Consider the following 15,199-nt stretch of genomic DNA (forward strand, 5'->3'; position numbering starts at 1 on the left):
GAAAAATATGCTAAAATAAAGCCAAAGTTTCAGAGTGGGAATATTTTGCTTGACATGACTGAGGTGTGTTTGTACTGTACTGCAGAACCTTGAAACGTGGTCCCAGTTTAAATGTCTCAATTAATTTTATGTCTGTAATCTGTGCAATTTTTTTCAATATTTTTGCCTTGTAATGCCACATTCAGCTTCGTGTTGCCCACTGCTGTCAGTTGTTTTTTTAATGAAATGAATGAATGAATGAATGAATGAATGAACAAATGAATTTTAAATAAGGGAATCAATGTGTGGTGAAAAGAGGTTTTCAACTATTGGTTTAATCCCAACGAGGCGTGGTTCTTGATAAATTTACCGAGACAAAGTCGAGGTAAATTATCAAGAACCAGGCCTCGGCGGGTTTAAACCCCTAGTTGAAAACCGATTCAACACACTTTAATTCCCATTCATAAATACCTTTTCGGTCAAAAACATCAACACTTTTTGGTCAAAAAGTAAAACAAATTATAATTGTTCAATGATTTCTTTCAACACAACACCCCTCCAGCTATGAAATGGTAAGGCCCTCGGGTAAACAACTCCTTATAAGGGAATACTGTGCGTGTCCTTATAAGGGAATGCTGTGCACGTCCTTATAAGGAATGCTGTGCGCGTCGCGCACGTATCGTGTGATGTGGCACAACTGTTTCAGCCGTTGCTCTCGACCAATAGGATTAAAGAAACTGTCTTATAAGCACAGATGCAAGCGCGCGCGTCACGCCCATGTTTTTAACACTTTTTACTGGTCGTTAACAAAGGTTTATACACACCTACGTGACACGCTCTCCACCAATAGGAATAGCGAAACTGTCTGAGGTATTTATGAATGCAAAGTAAATCCATTTGCAAACAGTACATGCATAAATATTCATGCAACTGTCAATCAACTCTTTTCAGATTTATCACAAACAAATATGCCTCACTATAGTTAGCATATGGAATATATGGCGGTACTGCTATAATTTAAAGTCATAAGTAATACATGACACAGCAAACCAGCATTTGAATAAATTTAACAGGCTCAACGTAGTACTTCACTTACAATTTTGTTTTCACTTTGAGAGTGGGTCATTTCTTCAGGGTTGTTATGTAAAAACGAGAGAAAAATATCACAACACAACATCTTCTTTCTAATAACCCCGCTTGACGTACATCCATTTATGTAGAAGTTTGTTAACCCTTTGTGTTACAAAAGGACGGCCATGCATATTTCATAATTACTGCCCGGGCAATCTAAGCCAGCTAGTACACTCACAACCCACTCTCCCTGAACGCCTTTGTAGGGGATTTATTATTAAGAAATGCATCAACCAGAAGGATTTATCATAAAATAAATGCATCAACGACGACACTGTTTTTCCTTCTTCAGGAGATTGCTCCTGCTTTTCATGAATAATATTTTTTTGTCTACTCTAAGATGTTTTGTCATCGCCTGATTCAACATTTCTTCGTCTGTATTCATGTTGTATTTGAGCAAAAGATTAGGGATATTTCTCAATGCCATCTGTGGACTTAAAAGCCTTGTTTAATATGCATGCTTTTTATCCACACATAAATTTACAAGAGAGTGCTTGTGTGTTTTGGGTAGAATTCGGGCAAACAGCCTTTTCAGCTGCTCAGCTGGTTTTCCTATTTTTTGTTGTCTTAAGCTGTGCCATTGACAATTGAAAAAACATGTTATAGAGACTTGCGGTGCCTGACACTTTCTGGTCAAGTATCCAACGGTGAAGCTATTTGCTGTTTGTGGTTAAAAAAGTACAACTACCCTTGAAAGGTATCGATAAAAGAATCAAGTAAAATTCTTCTCAAAATGTGGGAACAAAAATTGAAACAGAACACCCCCTTCCCCCCTTCTGTCAAAATCCGTTCAGAGAAATTATCCTTAAACAAAAAATAAATTAATTAAAATCTAGTGAAAATCTGGCCACGCAACTTTTAATGAGTTATTTTAATTTGTTCTCACCACACATGCATACTTTCCACAAATCACTGTAGGTTCTTGTGTCATGCATAAACCAAGGATGTACGCTTATTCACAGTAAGTGCAAAATTAGTGCAACAGAAAACGATGATTGTGAACATTGAAGGTGGTCACGTCAGTGAAAATCGGACCCTGGTCGCAAAATAGCATCAGACTAGAAGCCAAATTGACCGACCTTTGCCATCATTCAATTTGATGTATTAAGTAGACGGGTCACTTACAAGTCGACATGTAGTTGTATTGATTACGAGCACTGCTCATGAATATTCATTACGTCGGATTGACCGATGATGAAGCTTGTTATAGTGTGTTTTATAGGCTCGACTGTCCTTCGCTCGGTCAGAGTGATCGATACTAATCGTTTTTGGTTTTGATTGGACATATATCCTTGATCCCTGCTTGAACGTCAACCACTCCCTCTGTGGCGGTTGATCAAAGGTTCATCAACTCAAACGCATTTTCTGATATAGTTAATTATTCTTTAATCCAAAGGTTGCAGATTCAAAATCCCGCTTTAGTAAATTTCTGTTTGTTCAACCCCAGAATCATTCAAATTTGTCCAGTCAGTTTCTCTTGGTGGTTTATTACTTTTTATTTTGAGTACGAAATTAAGATATATTTTGGATCTTGTTAAAAACATTTCCAGCTAAGTGCATAGCTCTGAACAGCTATCTAAATTGTGGTAGTAGAGATTTTCTTGAAATCGAAGCCCTCTATAGGTACGGACACACTGCAAGAAAATAAAATTTCAAGCCAAGACTGGTCTATGCCCGTACCAAACTCAACGCAACCTGGTTTATTGGCTGCATATTGCGCCACAACATCTTGTAAATCATCAGGCCTACATGGTGCTGTCTAAAGGAATTGATTTCATACTTCACGGAAGCTCCACAATATCTTACAGGAAAATCATGGACTGATCAATTTGTTGAAGTGCCTTGAGCGTCACTGAGTGATAATTATGAGCGCTGCATGTAAATAAGAAGTGACTATTTTTTCAACTTAAAACATTGTCGGATTTTGTGGCTTTTGAACATAACTTCTTGACAGCCCCTGTTCAACTTTTATTTATACTCTGTAAAAATGTCTAAAGATTAATAAGAAAAAAAATTAAATTAACAAACTGTGTCCTAGTTTTTGATCCCCTCAATTCAAGAGGCTTGCTATCGTCAGAGTTCAGAGTAATGCCTGGTTCCGCATACTTCCTGCGATCGGATTGCGATATAAATGTTAACGTCACAGGGCTGTTTTCGCAGTGAATAATCGCAGGAGTTGAGCTCATTTCAACTGATGCGAATTATTCGTTACAAATATGTGTCACCAACATTCGTATCTCATTTTGCATTCTCAGGAAGTATAAACCGGGCTTGAGTGATGACTCAATTCTTATTGTACCAGTAGGTTGGAATATATAAATAGATGATGTACGTCCAAGGTTTTGTAATCGGAACATAAACCACTGTCAACATCACATTGACATTAAAGCTGAAATGTTTTTATTCTGATTAAACCAAATTGAATGAAAAATTCCTTAATGATATTGACCTTTTCTGCTTTCTTTGTTTCTTTTCTCTCCCTTGCTGTCCCTCCACACCCCCCCCCCTCTGTGATGCTTTCGCCTGATGGATGATTGGACCACATTCCTCACATTGTGATATTTTGGCTCCACACGCTCCTCCTAATACAGGTATGTATCAAACTTATGTATGACAAATTAGCCTACTTACATTATAAAGCTGACTAAAGCCGTGTTCCCATTGGACTTATTTTTGCTCAAGTAGCGCGACTTTTCTGTAGAATGACAAAATTAAATCCAATGGGAACGCATTTTAAACTGACCTCCCTGTCAACTTACCGCGACCGTGATGTAAAACTAACAGACCGAATGAGGTCGCGGAAGACTTTTCAAAAGTTACTTAAATACTTTAAGACATTCTAATGGAATGAAAGTGACCTTATGGAAAGGTTTGCGGTAACAATATGTAATGACTATCTCTAATGAGTTGGGGTGTTTCTGAAAAAACCCGTTGGTTTCAACTCGAAGTTTTGATTAGTATGCTCTGATTGCTTCTGGAGAAAGTGACCATGCCCTCGCCATGAAATTCAAGACCGGATAATCAGTTGACATGGGTCAGCAGAACTAAAAACAAACTTGAATCATTGTAAAGTAATTTTCCTGTAATAAACGGGTAACGCGTGGGGGGGGGGGGGGATTCACTTTTTAAAAATAACAAGTTAGCCTCAGGTCAGAAGAAGGGTTGAGGTCTACTCATCTTAATTCTCAATTTTAAACGGGATTTGTGGCCAGATTTATCGCAGCTTTCCTAAAGCCATAGTCCACCACTTGACATCTGACATTTTTAAGCTTGCGCTTATAGCGCACAGAATCGCCCGTCTTAGTTCCTACCTCCCCCCATCTCACGATACCCCACAACAATACCCCAGTAAATGCTATGAGTGGTAATTGTATTTTCTCTCTTGGAGCAAAGCTCTTTCTCCAGTTACTTTTATTAGTCTATGGAAATTAGAGTCTCGGGCATGTTGTCGGCGAGTGTCTTTTGATTACGGCGACTCGTTGAGAGTTTTTTTTAAAGAGAACTTTATATTCAGACGACTGTAATGTAATTCATGCATACAAAGTCCTTCCCGCTTTTTTTTCTCTTTGAGAATATCGGCGCTGCTCTTAGTTCAATCAATTTCTTGGTTTGTTTTTTTGTGTTCTTTTTTTTTTCTTTTTCTCTTTCGATTTATGTAAATTTGAGCTTTTCCTCTCTCGGACAACACTTAAAATTGAGGCCCTGGATAAGTTGTTTTGCTTAATGTGGTGATTGTAGTACATGTTGGCTGTACTGCCGTGAGGGTTTTAAAGTAAAGCACTGATTTGTCAGGGGATATGAAACCCAACATGTTTGTTCTTGTTTTTTTCTTCTGGCCAAGGGGGGATATGTCTGTCTGGATTTTTGTTATACTGGCCTGAACCTTCTATCTGGAAAGAGCAAGATAGGTTTCTCCCTGGTAAATAAGGCACTTGAATTAGGAATTTTTTTTATTTATTCAGGAACATTTCAAGAGGTATTGAGGCAATGACTAGAGGCAAGGGTCTCATTATCACTTAATAGGCCAACAAGATACTTTGCAAAAGCAATTGTGTATTTGGGTTTTTAAAATGGTTTTAATTTGTTTTAAGAAAACAGTCGTGTCTCACACAATGTCCCGAAGCACTTGTGACGAAAAAACAAGAAAGTTATAAATTATTTAAAGGGTCCTAGCTCTACAATTAAACCATTTTTACTTGTGTGTTTTTTTAGCAGAAAACTAATGCAAGACGATACAAAGTCACAAACAATTTTGAATTTAACCTGAGTTTGATGACTTTTCTTAGTCAAGATTCATCAGTAAATAAGATGTTGCCAGCCAAATAAATTAAAACACTTTCCTTGTTTGTATTTTTTTTTTTTTTTTTTTTTCGCTCACAAGTCAAGCCCTTTCATATAATTGTACTTGCACACTTGCAGTGACAGTTACTTAATTAAAAATAAGGATGAAATGCTTAGCAATGCCTTAATGAGATTAGCGTCTGTAGTGCAACCCAACTGACATCGTGTGCATTTTCCTTGTATGGAAATTTTGACATTTCACGACAAACATTATCGAAAAAGGCAAGGGGAAGGTGGGGATCAAATAGTTGAAAAAAAACAAAAACAGATTGCAACTTGTCACAATATCGAACCGTTGACCTACATGTAATTGTCATAAGAAGATGATTCGAAACTCCGTCCGGGTCCGGCCTCATGCCGAGAAAAAAAAAGCAAACCAACAATCATTACCTGATTGCAATAGTTGCCCCGTACATCACCTCCGCCCACATCGGCAGGTGTATCTTTATCTCTCCTCGGGGGCTCTGCCATCCCAATTTTCTTTTAAGATCTTCCCGTGAGGGCTACAAGATTGCAGGTGATTATATGGACACCATTGGTTTTTCTGTCGAGGTTTCACCTCGTCAACCGGAGACCAATAACGGGGAAAAAAATATTTGTCATCAAGGGGAGATGTGAGCCAGAGCAGAGACTTGACCTGGGTTTGTTTTGAGAGCCGGGAGCGTTCGGTAAATGTAGTTACTGTACTAATGCCTGATTGGTGTGTAGATATTGAGAAGACCTCTCTCGTGGCCACTAGAGGGCGCTTTGCTCGGGGGAAGTTGCTGCTGATTGGTTCGAAGATTAAAGAGTCTTTGGGGCATGTCACATCCACTGGACAGAGCGGGGATTGCCGTCAAAGTAGCATTTCTCACCATCAGTTTCTTGTTGGTAATCCTTTTTTGTTTTCCTTTTCTTTTTTTCTCACACAATCTCGCACTTTTATTTTCATTTATTTTGGACAGTTGCCCACCAATGTTTGTATGAGAATGAAATTAGCATATTTTATGAGAAGTTCGTATTACCTGTCAGGTCATTGCCTGGTGTCCCTCGAAATGATACAATAGAATTCACCTCAAATACGTGTCGTTTTCAAAGAAAACACTTTCTTGCCCTTAAAACTATGTCATTTGACAACATTATGTACATGTATAATTACAACAATTTTCAGACACATTTTGTAAGTCCCTTATTTTTAAAACCAAACAAGATGGTAATCATTATTCTGATTCTGTTTTTGGCATTACACATGTACTCCCTCTTATCCAACTAAAATGCATTACAGTCTTCAGCAAATTATTTACAACTTTTGTGCATAGAGCTGTTTTCAATCTGTTTCTTTATTGTGTAATTCTAATCTAAAACAAATATCAATAGATTTCTGTGGTAAATCTGCTGACAATCTCGGTAACAAAAAAGAACTGTCGGTCTCCAACCTTTTACCAAACTGAAGTTCTTCATCAAGTTATTTATAACTCTTGTTCATAGATCTGTTTCTTTATTGTGTAATTCAAATCTAAATCAAATATCAATAGATTTCTGCGGTAAATCTGCAAGCAATCTCAGTTTAAAAAAAATCACAGACGGTCTCGGCAGTCTCGGTCTAGGCAGTTGTCGCGTGCTGCCATTTGGGTCAGCTCAAGGCCTCCAGCACCTTGAGGCAGGTGCTATTATCTTAGCCCTCTTCCTCTTGCTTGGAACGTCAAGGCAAAACCCATCCGAGGTTTGTTCCGTACCAAATCACTCCTCCTCCACGTTTAGGCTTATGGTACGTACACTCCGACACAGATCACAACCATACGGAGGAAAACCCCAAGCCGGAGTCACGTGGGCACCGGCGACAACGACGCTTTTGATTCGCAGGAAACAGAAATGAAAACAAGAACGGGAAATTCATGGAGCCAGCCGGGTCGTCGTACAGCTCTGTTCAATTAAAAAAAAAAGGGAAAGACAGAAATGTGTACAGTATTGTTATTATTTGGGTGAAAGTCTGGATTCTAGGTCTGTTTAGATAAGTGAGCTGGTTTCAATTAAACACTGGCCTTCGTTTCGGAACGCCAGACAGAGTTTCTTGATCTTGGCCTCCTTTTCCAAATGTTTGATTTTTTTTTTTTTGACACGACGTTTTCTAAAAACCAGCTGATGGGTTGATTAATTTAGGACTGAAACAATAGATGTTTGAGGCGGGTTGTGTCTACTGAGGGTTATGTTTAGTGATGCACCTAGTATTTTCTTCCACACAGGAGATTGTTTTATTGATTCTGTTTCGAGGGATCCGTTTCCCCTTTGTTTAGGCAGTGTGCCTTTGCATGGAGTTTTTCCCCACACGAAATGTCAAATTTATAACTCTCTTTCTTCTTCTTTAGAGTTGTACTTCTGTGAAGTCGGTTTGAATTTCTCCTTATTGAATAAAGAAAGAAAACCAACCTTGCTGTGCTGCTTACATTTCGCAAACTTAATTAATTATTTTTTGTAGATACCTTCAACCACAAAAATGGCAGGACAATACGTGGCATTCTCCCAACAGCCAAAACAAAAGCAGTCCTTGTGATGACAATTTTATAGCAGTCGAATTGAGATATTTAATTAGTATTATCAAAAAATTTTGTTTTCCTTTCACTAGCCTTTGTTGGTTTAAGTGCATGATGCATTATCGTTGGCATGGAATTAATCAACGGCTGGATTTAATTAGAAAATTGGTTTTACATCTGCCATTGGTGTCTAATTAGAATTGCACCAATGGCTACCATCACGCCTTTTTGTTAGTACTAGAACTGAGCACTATGGCGTTCGTACCATTTATGGTGAGGCCTGCAAGGTTTTCGCCAGGATTCAGTAAAAGGGTGTTCGAATTTTGTGTAAATTTAAAAACTAGTGTCCAAATTTTTCCACACATTTTACCACACATTTGCATGTAAAATGACAGATAAAACAAGGCGTCAAAATGTAAAACAGGGGTGTCCAAAAGACACCCAGAACACCTTCTGGCTAAGTAGCACTATAGAGGCCTGCTAAAGTAAAAAAAATCTTGTTACAAAAAATAAAGCGAATGCAGGAAAATTTGATCTGATAGTATAACCTCTGTCCGGCCTCATGAGATAAGAAAGATACATCGACATGTATTACTCAATCTGGTCTGCATTATTCCCAGGGTATCTGTTTCTTGTAAGATTTTAAAGTAGAACACCTAGTTCACTGGACTTTGTGGTGGGTGTGGGGTACTGTGGGTGTCCATACACTTTTGTAAAAAGGGGTTATGTCAAGTTGGGATAGGGTCGAATTTCATTGGGCTGTGGAATCTAAGGTGGGTGTAAACATAAGTTCAGTGTGGGCCGAGAGAGGTTTCATTTTACACTTTTTCTTTCGCTGTTTATGTTTTTGATTTGGGCGTTGTGCAAAGAACTTATACTTTCAGGAAACAAAAAATTTGTTGAAAAAAAAAAAATGATTGAGGGAGACTAAAATGTTTCCGTTTCTCTAGTTCTCTCTTTTTTTTCCCGTCTAAATTTAGGAAAGAGTATGAATGTATGTTATGGGTGTGGTTTTACAGTGGAACAAGGAGGTAGCTGTATAATCTCAAGAGGCCCTGTAATAAATTTGTTAAACTTGTATTTGTAATAATACAGTGAACTGTTTGATGATTGGTTTAGAACCAAAAAATGTAAAATGGACAGTGGTTTTATTCGTTTCAATCTTAGGAGTGCAACTACTTGCATTGGTACAGCACAAAACAAGGCCTAGGGCCCAATTCAGGGCTCTGCTTACCGCCAAATTCTGCGCTTACGATCACGATGCCCCGCTTACATGCAAGCGCCGAATTTCTGCGCTAGCTGTGTAAGCATAGAATGCCCAGTAACGTGGAGTACGCACGCGCAGAAGCCAAAATTTGCCGCTTATCCACAGAATTCCCTGCTTTCGTAAGCGCCATTCTGTGCGTACGGTAAGCAGAGCCATGAAATTGGGCTCTGGTACAGCCACAAGACAGAGTACCAAGTACAAATGTACCAACAACCAGATGTCAAAATGTTGATTGTTAAACCTCCATTCCATACAATACTAAGAACTGTACTTGTGGAAATACCATGGGCCTCAAAATGCCAGACAAAGTACATTCCTGCAGAGGTCATTTCCTGTTTTCACTATTATTAGCTTAAATGTGTCTCAGCTCCCTCATTCCTTGTCAAGTTGTCTGAAGATTGAAGAGTGTTTTTTTTTTTACAAATATTACTGGAACTGGTAGGGGTTCAACCAACACCAGATGTTTTATGTGGTTCTGGAAGTCATTTGTAGTTCCAGAAAGATTTGGAAGGTTTTTTTAATATTTTTATTTGGATGAATAATGAACCAGACGTAATAGAATAAATCCTTTCATTGTTTTTGCTTACAGCTTACAACTCTAAACCGTTTTGGTCTTTGATTTGTTTTCCTCGTTTGGTTTTAAAGCAACTAGTACAAAAAGGGTGTGCTGCTTTTTGGGGTGCACCCTATGTTTTTTTTTAAACCGGGGGCATTCTGGACCCAAATTTGTTGATATTTGGTGGAAGCACGCAGAATTGAACAAGGTCTTTGGAATGTTTTCTTCTTGGTGTTTCAAAAACATAGTGAAACATAGGATTCAAACTGTCTCTAGCCACCGGGCAACCTCGGTAGTCTAGTTGGTAGGACACTGCTCTAGAATCCCACCCGGGTAACATGCCTGTGAAATTTTTCAGAGGACTCGGGGAAGTACCGGGTGTACAGTGCTAACACACATCTTTGTATAGGTAAAAACCCAAAAAATATTAACTTTGTGTTTATCTGGCTTTTAAATTAAAAGCCCTACTGTGAAATAAAAAGCCTCACAGTTTTTCTTTGATTTATTTTTTAGTATATATACAAACAAAATGACCAGCAGCTACTGCTGAAAGAAGAACAAACCTGGGAGAACCCCCAGCTAGTTTTGATGGATGATGGATAAAGAAAACAAATTAGATTTGACCTCCCAAGTCCAAAAACTTGATCTTAAAAAACAATAAGAACATATCAGGGTTTTTTCCTCCGTTTCTCATAATTCCAGCGACTGGTTAGCTTAAACTTTCACATGTTTTTTATTTCATGTGGATGATGATCTTTGACATTGATAACCTTAGACAATAACCAATGTTGTACGTCATGCTTTTAAACATGTGAGTTTAGAAAAGTACATGCACAATGTGTCTTTCAATTGGGCAGCATCCAGCATTCTATAGTTTACAAGATTATTACACGTTTCCCCACAATGGATTATGTGACTTTGCAAAGCTTTGGTTCTTCAAAAGCACGTAGCTGGCTCCAGCCACCTAATTAAGTTCTCAGGTATTTTAATAACATGGTATTGATGAAGGCTTGGAATTTCGCAGAAGAACTGATTAAAATTCTGATTCGGATGAATTCCGCCTTCTTGGATGTTTTGCAGCGTTGTAATTTGATGTATTGTGTCTGTTTGTAGTCTGCGAAACTCATGTCAAACAAAAGCCTGAGGGGTGCTCCAAAGAAGCAGACAACTCTGAGGAGTGACGAACAATCTTTCTTGATTTTTTTGAATTCACAGTACATCTTCTTCTTCTTTTTTTTGGGGGGGGGGATGACTGCATTCATTACTGACATTGTGCTGCATTTTGTATTGAGTGCAGCATGATTTTGATCTTGTGCCAGATTTTTTGATAATCTTAAAAATAAAGTAAAAATTCAAAGAAAGGAATTCATCGAGCTAGCCCTTGTATGAACAATATTGTAATGGATATTTGTGATGTTTGCAAATGCGTAACGAATTCCACAAATAATCTTGGCATGATCCTTCCTTTTCTTATGAGTGGCAATAAGTCAACTTTTACTTTAACAAAAATTACACACAAAAACTGAAGCTTCATTGAAAGAATCAAGTATTTCCCAAGAGGTCTTCAAAATAACTTCAATCTGAGAAATGTTTCCACTAAAGATTATCAAAGTGTTTTTTTTCTTCTTCCTCCTTTAGTTAAGTTTCATTGTATTATCTTTATACGATGAAAACAATTGAGCAGTTCCAAAAAACCAAAGATTCACTTTGCCTTTAAGGGAATTAGGAGCGGCTGTAAAATCCTTGCAAAGACTTGAGTCCGGAACGACCAAATCATGCGTGTGTCTCTGTCACAAGAAATGACAAGAAATCGTAACAAACAAGGTTTTTATCTATGGATTATCGTCCTTGGGATGAAGGAGCTCATATCCGACCAGCGTGTCGATCAAAATCTGACCAACAACCCAGTCGTGGCCCTCCAAAGCAAGGGAAGGGGAAACAAAAGTCAAAACCTATGAAGTCAGTGGAAATGACAGAAAATTATGAGGATGCTTCGTCAATGTTTGTCGGGCGACTGGCCATTAACAAGTTGGACCAGAACAAAGATAGTACCTTTTGGGTGACACTATCCATTAATGGTACACCCTAACGCATGGAACTGGACACTGGATCAGCAGTATCAATCATCTCAAAGGGAGATTATCTGCACAAATTCTCCAAGTTGGAACTGCACCCAACCCGCATGCAACTTCAGACATATACACTGGTGAGAAAATAACACCAGTTGGTTTGTTGCATGTGAGTACTGCCTACCAAGGACAACAATTCTGTGGAGAGTTATACGTTGTCGACCGTGGAGGACCAGCGCTATTAGGACGCGACTGGCTCACACACGTTAAGTTGGACTGGCCAAATATTTTGTCACTGTCTGTGGAAAATCATACTGACACTACAGCTAAGCTGACAGCTTTACTTGAGGAGTATGATGAGCTCTTTAAAGAAGAAATAGGAGAACTTAAAGGTATCAAAGGTAACCTCATACTTAAAGAGAATGCTCAACCAGTTTTCCTGAAGGCTAGACAAGTGCCGTATGCACTTAGGCCTAAAATTGAAGCAGAACTTGTTAAGCTTCAACGTGAGAACATAATTACACCAGTGGAGACTAGTGAATGGGCAACACCCATTGTGCCCGTCGCAAAGAAAAGTGGCGGAGTACGCATCTGTGGAGACTTTAAAGTGACTCTAAACGCTAATCTACGGACTAAACAATATCCCTTGCCAAAGATTGAGGATATTTTCGCGACACTTGCTGGAGGTCAGCGATTCAGTAAGCTTGATTTGAGACAGGCTTAATATCTTCATATGGTAATGAATGAGGAGTCAAGTAATTTACTCACCTTGAACACTCACAAGGGACTGTACAAAATGAACCGCCTAGCGTTTGGTGTGTCGTCAGCCCCTGCAATGTGGCAACGCTCAATGGAACAAATTTTGCAGGGCATTCCAGGGGTACAGTGCATCCTGGATGATATGATAATCACTGGCCGCAATGACACAAAGCACTTACACAATTTGGAAAGAGTGCTCAAGGTCCTGCGTGATCGCGGACTGCGACTTAATAAGTCGAAATGCGAGTTCTTTAAGAAGAAGGTGATCTACTGTGGGCATGCAATTGATGCCAATGGATTACACAAGACCCAGGAAAAGATACAAGCGGTCAACAATGCTCCACCTCCTACGAATGTTAGTCAGGTTCGCTCGTTCCTCGGACTCATTAACTATTATCATCGTTTTTTGCCTGACTTGGCAACAGTGTTACATCCACTTAACCAGTTGCTAGAGAAGAATCGCAAGTGGGCGTGGACCCCTGGTTGTGATAAGGCATTCAAAGTTGCTAAGACATTGATTACATCTGATGAAGTGCTAACACAATACAATCCAGCCTTGCCAGTAAAGTTAGCTTGTGATGCTTCGCCTTATGGATTGGGCGCTGTCATGTCGCATGTAATGCCCAATAACACCGAGCGACCAATTGCGTACGCTTCTCGCACGCTTTCCTCTGCTGAGCGTAATTACTCTCAAATTGACAAGGAAGCTTTGGCACTAGTTTGGGGTGTCAAAAAGTTTAATATCTATCTACAGGGACGGAAGTTTACATTGGTTACGGATCATCAACCACTCACTTCCATCTTCCATCCTGCTAAGAGTGTTCCCACGACAACAGCATCACGTATGGTGCGATACGCTCTTTTTCTTGCTAGTCACGACTACGAAATAGAATACAAGAACACCACTAAGCACTGTAATGCGGATGGACTTTCGCGACTGCCAGTACCTGAGGTTCGGACTGAAGACATTGACCCGGATGATCTTCTCCACATGTCTCAGCTGGAGAAAATGCCAGTCACTAGTGCTCAAGTACGCAAAGAAACGGCTCGCGATATTGTGCTCTCCCAAGCTTGTGAATTCACCATGAAAGGATGGCCGAACACATATGACGCTGAACTTAAACCCTTTAACGTACGCAGGAATGAACTTTCACTGCACGATGGATGTCTTATGTGGGGATTACGTGTGATAATTCCACTAAAACTACGTGAGACCATTCTCGCTGAGTTGCATCAGGGTCACTTGGGAGTTGTCAAAATGAAAAGTCTCGCTCGTGGATATGTGTGGTGGCCCGGACTCGATAACGACATTGAACTACTTGCGAAAGGTTGTGCTGGATGCCAAAAAGTACAGCACAATTCCAAGTCAGCACCACTCCACACATGGGAGTGGCCCACAACACCATGGCAGCGTATTCATGTTGACTATGCGGGCCCATTTTTTGGCCAAATGTTTCTTGTAGTTGTGGACGCCCACTCCAAGTGGCCTGAGGTTGTGAGTACGAAATCTGCAGACTCTACGCGCACAATTGAAATTCTACGCAGCATTTTTGCACGGAATGGAGTGCCAGAGCAGTTAGTCAGCGATAACGGCCCACAGTTTACATCGGACGAGTTTCAAACATTTCTGAAGCGTAACGGGATAAAGCATATTACATCTGCCCCGTACCACCCTTCTACGAATGGGCTCGCTGAACGATTCGTTCAAACCTTCAAACAAGCGCTGAAATCAATGAGTGGGGAGAAGGGTTCCACAGCAGCCAAATTGGCTAACTTTCTGTTTGCATACAGGAGTGCCCCACACAGCACGACCGGACAATCTCCAGCAATGTTGTTCTTAGGGAGAAACCTTCGTTCACGATTGGATATTCTAAAGCCTAATGTCCGTCGCCATGTCAACAACAAGCAAATGGATCAGACTGCGTCACACACATCTGCCAATACAACGCGTGAGTTTCACATTGGTCAAACTGTCTCTGTACCCGACTACAGAGGCAATCAAAAATGGATACCTGGTGTGGTACATGCTCGCACTGGACCTGTGTCCTATGAAGTTTGTGTCGGTCCAAACATGATCTGGCGCCGCCATATTGACCAACTTCTCGACTCGCACATTGGGAAACCCCCTAATCTCAATGTACCTGTACCCTATGATGTTATACCACAGATCGTACCATCGGAAATGGACAATCCTACACCAACACCAGTTGAACCAGACCTAACTGAACCTAGTGAAACGTCATCACCTACTAAACCTTCCATGTCGGGTAGTCCTCATGTTGTTGAACGTCGCTACCCCGCACGCGAACATAAACCTCCTGATAAACTCAATTTATAACTGACTGCACATAAAAACCAAACAAAAGAAGACGATTTTGTTTAAAGTCAAAGTTAAGGTGTTTTATTCAACAAACAAAAATGTTGCCATGGATTACTTTGATATTTAATGGACTTTACTCATTTTTGGATGTTCACTCAAACAAGTTGTTTTGAACTGTTGTTTACCTACATTTAATGGATCACTGTTTATTATTGGTTTTACCGGACTTGTTGAACATTGAAATCAACTTCATATTTAGTGGAGAGG

General features: G+C 39.7%; 2 protein-coding genes across 2 annotated transcripts; both read left to right on the top strand.

Moving 5' to 3' along the window:
• Positions 1 to 11,618: 11,618 nt before the first annotated feature.
• LOC117306354 (uncharacterized protein K02A2.6-like) lies at positions 11,619 to 12,577 on the top strand. Its single transcript, XM_033790957.1, has 2 exons — positions 11,619 to 11,832; positions 12,180 to 12,577. Exons 1-2 carry the CDS (start codon positions 11,619 to 11,621, stop codon positions 12,575 to 12,577), a joined length of 612 nt encoding a protein of 203 aa, XP_033646848.1.
• A 72-nt stretch (positions 12,578 to 12,649) lies between these two features.
• On the top strand, positions 12,650 to 14,950 carry LOC117306355 (uncharacterized protein K02A2.6-like). The gene has a single exon (XM_033790959.1). The coding sequence runs from the start codon at positions 12,650 to 12,652 to the stop codon at positions 14,948 to 14,950; it is 2,301 nt and encodes a 766-aa protein (XP_033646850.1).
• The last annotated feature ends 249 nt before the right edge of the window (positions 14,951 to 15,199 follow it).

This window comes from Asterias rubens, unplaced genomic scaffold (genome assembly GCF_902459465.1).
Source record: "Asterias rubens unplaced genomic scaffold, eAstRub1.3, whole genome shotgun sequence".
Lineage (NCBI taxonomy): Eukaryota > Metazoa > Echinodermata > Asteroidea > Forcipulatida > Asteriidae > Asterias > Asterias rubens.